Source organism: Cygnus olor, chromosome 14, assembly GCF_009769625.2.
Source record: "Cygnus olor isolate bCygOlo1 chromosome 14, bCygOlo1.pri.v2, whole genome shotgun sequence".
Lineage (NCBI taxonomy): Eukaryota > Metazoa > Chordata > Aves > Anseriformes > Anatidae > Cygnus > Cygnus olor.
In genome coordinates, this window is record NC_049182.1 from 9,457,236 (window position 1) to 9,465,941 (window position 8,706).

The 8,706-nt window shown below is 46.7% G+C and overlaps 1 protein-coding gene across 1 annotated transcript; it reads left to right on the forward strand.

Annotated features, from left to right (window-relative positions):
• The first annotated feature begins 5 nt into the window (after positions 1–5).
• KIF20A (kinesin family member 20A) lies at positions 6–8,638 on the forward strand. The gene is made up of 18 exons (XM_040573064.1): positions 6–418; positions 870–959; positions 1,092–1,211; positions 1,652–1,790; positions 1,883–2,070; positions 2,157–2,301; positions 2,989–3,192; positions 3,444–3,555; positions 3,649–3,720; positions 4,278–4,421; positions 4,504–4,669; positions 4,921–5,082; positions 5,759–5,898; positions 5,997–6,099; positions 6,739–6,949; positions 7,344–7,435; positions 7,716–7,853; positions 8,366–8,638. Exons 1-18 carry the CDS (start codon positions 260–262, stop codon positions 8,636–8,638), a joined length of 2,658 nt encoding a protein of 885 aa, XP_040428998.1. The 5' UTR covers positions 6–259.
• Positions 8,639–8,706: the final 68 nt, after the last annotated feature.

The following is an 8,706-nucleotide window of genomic DNA, read 5'->3' on the forward strand; positions in this document are numbered from 1 at the left end:
GAGCGGGCGGGCGGCGAGGTTTGAAACCGCAGCAGCGGACACCGCGCGGCTCAGAGGAGGGCGGTGGGGCTGGAAGGGCGGGGGTTAGTGCTGCGCCTGCGGGGCCGGGCACGAAGCTGGGCCCTCCCGAGGCGGGCACCGGCGGTAACGTGCGTGCGGAGAAGCCCCCTCGGTAGGGCCCGTGCGAGGGGAGCCGGCGGCGGTCCCATCGGCACACCTCCGCTGCCCTCCTCGCTCCGCCGCGGCCGCCCGAGGCGCCATGGCGCAAGCCCTCGCCTCCCCGGGGCTCTTCTCCGACGACGAGGCCGCGGCCTCGCCCGTTCTCGAGTCCACCGCAGCGGGGTTCGGGGCCGACGTGCGCAAGGCCCTGCTGTCGGAGTTCTCTGCCATCTCGCCCAACCTCGAGGGCTCGCAGCAGGTGAGGCTGGAGCTCCTCTGGTGTATGCAGGGCTGTTTTAACGTCTGGGTGCAATATCCCACACACAGCGCGCCGGGGCTGCGGTGCAGGGCCAACAGGGACGCTTCAAAAGAGCCTGGAATGAAGTGTTGGCCTGGGGGGGGAGCTGCTTCTGTTCTGAGCAGTGCGCTTGTGAAAGCTGTGGTTAGCGTGGTGCCTCCTAGTGAGGTGCTTATCTGTGGGGCTGGTCTTGGTGTCACGTCTTTGGGTTCTTGGTCTGGTTCACTACATAAAAAAAAGACTTTGCTGCATGTGGAAATGCATAAGAAGGCTTATCTTCTGCTGTTGCTGATCTTGACACCAGTGAAGCACCCGTTAGCTACTGAGCACTATGTCAGTGTAGCTGAGTGTCTTCCACACAGCTGTGTACTACATCTCTGGCTAGCGTGCTTAATCTGTGCTGATTTTGCAGGCCGCTGCTGAAGATATTAATGGGAAGTTAAAGGTGTATCTGAGAGTTCGACCTCTGAAATCTACAGAGCTGGAGAAAGGGGAAGACCAGGTGAGATGCTGAATGAAGCAGTCTCTTGAGCTAGGTGCCTGTGTACCTGCTGGGAGAAGCTATCTTCCTTTGCTGTCTATGCCACGGCATCTTGTGAGCCATTGAAATGATGGATTTTATTTGTTCTTTCAGGGTTGTGTCTGCATTGAGAATTCAGAGACCCTTCTTCTAAGAGCCCCCAAGGACTCCTTCACCATGCGGAGCACAGAACGTGGAGTGGGACAAGCAGCACATAGGTTCTCTTTCACTCAGGTAGGTAACTGGGACAAACAATCTGGAAGATTTTTGAGCTTAAACCAGCATTGCAGGCTTACTAACACATAGTAATACCTTCGTGAACCATGTAATTTTGTACAGTTTTATATGCTTGTTTTTGTTGCTATTTTCTTAATTTTCTTTTTTTAAATCTGATCCTGCCAACCTTTTCAGAAGCAAATGCCAAACTTTTTTTTGCTCTTGAAGCTCTAAACATGCTAGAGGCTGTGATACTGGATAATAATATTGGATATTACTAGATTAAGCAAGTGACAGCTTGTTTTTGTAGAGGGCTTGGACTGGAATTACTAGTGGGGTTGTTCATAATGTAGGCGACATGGAAGGGGAACTAAGGAATGTTATTTCTTGAACAATCACCTGCATTCAAAACTTAGGAAATACTTACGTGAGGCCATTTTTCATGTGTTTTGCATCAGATTTTTGGACCAGATGTGGGGCAGAAATTGTTCTTTGATGAGACAATGAAACAGGTGGTAAAGGATGTACTGGATGGGCAGAACTGGCTGGTTTACACCTATGGGATCACCAATTCAGGGAAGACTCACACCATTCAGGGTAAGGAGAGTGTGAGGTTACTAGCCTATTGAGGTAGTTCTGTGCTTCTACATTCATGTTGAATCCTCAGCTTGCTGCTGTTGTTGCTTCAGGTAGCATCAAAGATGGTGGGATTCTGCCTCGCTCCTTAGCAGTCATCTTCAATAGTGTGGGGGACCGGCTGTACCAAGCCATGGACCTGAAGCCTTCGCTCTCCAATGAGGTGATCTGGCTGGACAGCAGGCAGGTTCGGCAGGAAGAGACCAAGAAACAAACCATGCTGCGGGGGGGCCTGTGGGAGGTAAGCGTGTCGCTTCCAGGAGGCTTAGTAATCATAAGGAAAGGATGGTGTTGTACTACATGGTCATGTTCTTTGGTTCCTTGCAGGAGGAGCTGTTAACGCCACTAAAAAGGAGTCGTAGTGCTGAATCTCAGCTCCAGGCCACCACCAGTGGCAGCTTTGACAGTGGAGTTGCCGGCCTCTCTTCATCTAGCCACCTTACCAGCCATTCAGACGTCAGCCAGACAGAAGGTATGTACTACCTGCTGCTTGTTGGAGGATGGGGAAGAAAGGGCAATAGCTATTTGGATGCTTTGTTGTGGGATGAGGGAGCAAAGGTGCTGTAGTACCTGATTTTCCCTTTGAAAGATGAGGATCTCTTGGCTGAAGAACTTTGTCTTATCAATATATGAAGATTCACTGCTACTTAATAACTAAATCTTGTGAAATGAAAAGTTACTTGACACTCACTTGATTCATGAGGTGTGGTTATGGGGCAGATGAATGCCATGCTGTAGAGGTTGCCGGAAAGCACAGTGCCAAAGCGATATGTTGCACTGAGCACTTGTGCCAGATTATCAAATGCAGAAACAGGAACTACTAGCTGAGGTATCCAAAAGCAGGGCATGATTGAGATAACAAGGACTAAAACTTCATTTACCCTGGGAAGAGTCCTGTCTTGCAGTATCCTGTGCTTCTTGAGTACAGAACAAGTACATAAATCCTTACATACAAAGGAAAATACTGTTAAAGGGAACCTTAGGCTGTCTGGCTGGACATAGGTGTTAATGTAGGTCCAAATGGGAGGAGGTACATAGAAGAGATTTCAGTCTGGGATTGTGTTCCTGCTGAAGAAAGACACCTCAGCCTTGACCTGAACCATTCAGGTTGAACCAGTGAAAGGCTGCAATCGTTTCTTTTTTCTTCCCTCCTGCCCAGAACTGGGCCCTCGCTGGGCTGACTTGGATCGTGTTTCACTCTCCACCACCACGGGAGATGTGCAGTTTTCCATCTGGGTCTCCTTCTTTGAGATTTACAATGAGTTAATCTACGACTTGTTAGAACCAACTCCACCTGGCCAGAACCGCAAGAGGCAGACACTGCGGCTCTGTGAAGACCAGACTGGCAACCCCTATGTGAAAGGTACATTTAACTGAAAGATATTTACAGGGGTCCACTAAATGGGCCCTGGTAGATCACACGTGTGGGAGACTTAAGGACTGAGTGGGTGGCTTAGCAGTGACCTGTTGGGGAGCATGATGTCCTCTATAGCCCCTCAGAAGTCTTTGATGCCCAGGCATCATGTTCGCATAAGGGGAACGTGAAGTTTATTAGTATCAGGAAAATGCTACAGTCTCTTAACTGCCTTGCTCAATGCATGCCTGGTTTTCCAGATCTAAACTGGATCAATGTCCGTGATGCTGATGAGGCCTGGAAGCTCCTGAAACTGGGTCGGAAAAACCAGAGTTTTGCTAGCACCCACATGAACCAGAACTCCAGTCGCAGGTTTGGGATGGGAAGTTTTTAACAGACATACAGTTCTGAGGAACTTTTAAATATTGCATTTCCTTTTTTAAATATCTGCATATTTCTTTACAGTCACAGTGTCTTCTCCATTCGGATTCTGCACTTGCAAGGAGGTGGCAGTGAAATTGTTCCCAAAATCAGCGAGTGAGTTTCATGCTTTCTAGGATTTTTTTTTTCCTGTCTTAACTGCTATGGATCTGGGATATCAGAAGTATTTTAAGGAAGGTCTTGTTGGAAGCACTTGGGAGGAGCGGATGTTTCTGCTCCTAAGGCCTGCAGCTGATAGTGTGGAGGAATTTGTGAGGAGTACTGCCAAGTGCAACTTGAGGTTTCCCAGCCTCTTTGAAGGTAAACATGAGTAACCTTGCCCTTGTGGTGGGGCTGATCTGACTGCTGCTGCCTGTTCCTCAGATGTAGTTATATGGAAATGAATTGGATCAGTGGCTGTCATGGGGACTGGCAGAGGATCTTTGAATGTGTCACTGCTAAGCCTGTATTAGTGTTACCTTGTTTAACCCTCATACTTGGGGTAGGTCCTTCTGTCCAGAAACAGCCCAAATTTTCCCTAAAGGAGCTTTCTCTGTCCTCCTGAGGGAACTGGGAGGGTGAGCAGGGTAGGTGATCGCAAGGTGACTGAATTGTAAAGCTGGTGAGAGCAGGACAAACCTAGCAGGTCAGGTGATACCATCTGTTTTCTTCAGGCTCTCCCTGTGTGACCTCGCGGGGTCAGAGCGCTGCAAAGACCAGAAAAGCGGGGACCGAATGAAAGAAGCGAACAACATTAATACTTCCCTCCATACCCTGGGGCGCTGCATCGCTGCCCTCCGTCAGAACCAGCAGTCCAAGTGAGCACCTGGAATTTGGCAGGGAGGGTGTGAGGAGGCTGTTTTAGCTTTCCCATGGGCTCACTCTTGTCTCTCCCCATAGATTGAAGCAGATTGTGGTTCCCTTCCGGGACAGCAAGCTAACCCGTGTGTTCCAGGGTTTTTTCACTGGACGTGGGCGCTCTTGCATGATTGTCAACATTAATCAGTGTGCATCTACGTATGATGAAACTCTGTATGTAGCCAAGTTCTCAGCCATTGCCAGCCAGGTAGGTAAAACAAACAAGCTTTGTGACATGCTCAGGATACCTCCTGCTTTTGTGGGAACGAGTCCCTTCCCATCACAAGGCGGGGAAAACGCTTGCATTTCTTCCCTCTGCTTTTATAGTGGATTCTTACCTCCACAGTAACTACAGCTTCTACTATGTTGAAAAGTTTAACAAGTTGCAGAGAAGTACCATGTTTAAAGACTACATGCTTTCTAGGCTCTGTGTACTAGTAATAATATTTTCCCTTTCAGCTTGTTCAGGCTCCTCCTACAAAGGTGGGACTGCCATCCATACAGTCAATCATCAAAGAGCACAGCAGGAGAACCAGCCAGGGTCCAGAGGCAGTGGCAAAGGAAGAAGTGGAATCAGAGGACAGTGAGGATGAAGCAGATGTCTCCATGTATGAGAAGGAGGTGGGTTGTGATTTATTCTGTAACTTTTATAGATGGAAGAGCAAGAGCATGACTTAGCTTTGGTCTGGGAGGTGGGTCTGGAACTCAGCACTGTAAGAGATGACAGAACCTTAGAAGGATATGGGACCTTAAACCACTGTAAATTGGGAATCCGTGAGGAAGACACTCCACAGTTACTCTACATGTGAAGTACATGCTTAATTTTGAACACTTTGCCACCTGTAGAATAAGGACAGTAAGAGCTCAGATGCAGACCCATAATCTCTTTTAAGGGAAATTTTGATCAGAGAATTAGCAAAACAGATGGCTAACCTGAGGAAAAACAATCAAACTTCCTGAATACTCAAAGAGGGCACCTGGAATAGCTAAAAGATCAAGGGGGGATGGAAGATGCATATCTACAGAGATTTAAGTTGTAATGTGTCAAGGTAGCAAAAGCAGGTGCAGCCTTGGGCGGTGCAGTAGAGGAAGCTGCTAAGGAGACAGTGTGCTCCAGATGGAGCTATTGTTTAAACCATCCCATGGGAAATGAATTAAGAGCAAACCTGACAACTTTTTTCCAGGTGACTAAAAGCATTTGAAACCTAGATCACCCCAGCCTAGTGGGACCAGCTAGTTTCTTCTAGGTCTTAGTTCTGTTGTGCAGTATGAGCAAGAGTGTTTTTTCTTCTTACAGGACTTGTTGCGTGTGGTAGAAGCTGCGCGAGAACTGCTGGTGCAAGAGCGGCAGGAGAAGCTGCAACTAGAAATGCGTCTCCGTGAGGAGATCTGCAACGAGATGCTGGAGCACATACAACAGAAGGAGCAGTGGTGCAGGTACAGCTTATGTGGATCACCCTCCCTTTGTTTGGGGTGTGCTGCAGCACCAAGGACTGCCAGATCGAGATGCATATAGTTGCCCATTCTCTTTGTAGCCAACATGTTGATGCCCAGAAGGAGCTGTTGGAGGAACTGTATGAGGACAAGCTTAATAACCTGAAGGAGTCGCTGACTGACTACTACCAGGAGGAGATCCAGGTTTGTTCAGAGGAATGGAATGACATCAGGAAACTGGCAGTGGCTTGAAAGAGGACTTGAGTACTTGAGTCCAAGAAGGTGACTGTTACGCAGGCTGAGAGGAAGGATTTTGCTTTCTGTTGTGCTATTACTTGATAACTTGATCCACAATTTTCATTTCTTGCCTATTATGCAGTTCATTGGGCTTTCAGATTTTTGGCCCTTAATCTGGAAGCTAATGTGTAAACATTTTTATTCCCTCATTTGTTCAACGTTATATTTTCCCCCTTTACTCTTTTTGCTAGTTGCTTGCTTTGCAATTTTCAGATAACTTAAGTTCTGTGAACTTCTCTTAATTGTAGTTGTGATGATGAGTATGAGCCTGTCCCTATTTTTCATATTATGAGTGGCCTCTGGGACTTGCTGCAGGCCTCTCTGAAGATGCCAACTCTCCAAAATGTGCTAACAGGCTGGAAAAAGTGGTTTAGGCTCTCAGGAAAAATAGATTCACTATCTTCACTTAAAGGACATTAATTGCTGGGTTCAATGTGGGAAGTGAATTATTGAGAATGTCTCCTGGAAAAAAGACCCTGAAAAAATCAGGGAGCAAAAGCTGTATTAAGAAAATCTTTTTTAACCTTTGAATAAATTCGCTTTAAGGAGCGTGATGAGAAGATTGAGGAACTCCAAGCTGCTCTGCAGGTGGCAAAACAAAAATTGGAGAACTTGGATGTTATGCAAAAGGACTCAGGGCAGCAAGGCTTGCGTCGATCAAAGCGAGTGGCTGCCTCGTGTGCTCTGCAACAGGAGCTGCTAGATACTAAAGCCAAACTGGAGCAATGTCAAATGGAGCTGAATACAACAACAGCAGGTAAGGCGGTGATGCTGCACTTGCTCTGAATTATGCCCAAGCAATCCTTACAGAGGGTTAGAGATGCTTTTTCAGCAAGGTACATTGGATTCAGACATTCTGTAACCACTGTTTGTAGTTGTAGAAGATAGGAATAACTTGATGGATAGACAGGAAGGACTTTTCATTTTTTTTTTGCATGACGCGCTTCAGGGCAGGATCGTTTCCCTGTTCAAAATGTTGAGTCCCTTTGCTTAACTGAAAGGGAAAAGCCTGGAATGTTTGTGCATGTCTGCACAAACTGAAAGCTCTTCTCAGCTTGCCTGTGGCAGCTTGTCTGAAGGGGATTCTAGACTTAAGAAAAACCTAAAGCTTATGAATGAACTGTTGCTCACTACATCTTCTATATTCCTAGAGCTGCGCAAGTACCAGAAATTATTGGAGCCACCTCCCTCTGCCAAACCCATTACTGTGGATGTAGACAGGAAGCTGGAGGATGGACAGAAGGTAACTCCATCTCCCTTACAGAAGGGAACTCTTGCAGGGCAAAGAGGTTGCCAATTTAAAACCATTTGGAGCTGCTGTCTCCAGGTTTTTAAATGAATGGTTGATAGCAAGGGGTCTGTGAAAACAAACCTTTATCATATAGAAGGTGTTGGTGTTTGTGATCCCAGTGCACCTTACTCAGATGAATCTCCTTTGATATTGCGTGTCTGGATTACCCCTCAGAGTGGCTCTGTTTCTAGAATGACGTTAAAGCTAGCTGTTAATTTTCTCCCTCCTGTAGAATGTCAGATTGCTGCGTTTGGAATTACAAAAACTTGGGGAGTCTCTTCAGTCTGCAGAGAGGGCATGCTGCCACAGCACAAGTGCTGGGAAACTTCGAGAAACCCTCTGTACATGTGATGACATTCTGGCTAGACAGGTAATGTTCTGTTTTGTTGCAGGTGCAAGGGGACTTAATTTATGCACTTTGACATAATCAGCAGATAAACCTAAGTTCTTGTAGCTAAAAATATAAATGACGTATCCTCTAGGCACATACTGTCTATTATATTAGGGGAGCTATACTGCTAACCTTCCAGTGGCTGAGTCAGGCAGCATATTTAACTCTCTAAAGGAGACCCAAACTGTTCCTGTTCAGTCACTTGTCAGTCTGCATCAGTAGGAGAATTCAGAGTTCTCATTCCTTTATCTACTGCACTCCGTCATAGCTGCTATGGCAACATGTTTGCAGCAGGATGGATTTGGTGTTTTCTTAGCCTTACTGTTTCTATTTTGTTATTGTACTGCTATACTGGTGACAGAAAAAGCCTTTATGTATGGCCACACTGGTTAGTGAACTTCAGCAAAGGCACTTTATCCTCTTCAGTTCATAGTAACTAAGGAGTTAGGCTTGTCACATTTCTTAATATATAAATATCTTTCCTTTTGCAGGACCAAACACTGGCAGAACTGCAGAACAACATGATGCTGGTAAAATTGGATCTGCGGAAGAAAGCAGCCTGTATTGCTGAGCAGTACCACACTGTGCAGAAGCTCCAGGCTCCTCCAATGTCTACCTTAAAGAAAAGGTTCTGTGCCAACAGGGAAAACCTACAACCTAACCAACCTCCTGGTAAAAAGCCCTTCCTGCACAACCTCCTGACACGTTCAGCTACCCGTCCTGTTGCTGGCAGAGGATGGCAACTTCGTTCAGTTGCTCTATGACTTGTCAGAAAAAGATCCCTGCCCCATTGTTACTGGAACAGGTGGCAAATCCAATGTAATAGTATTCT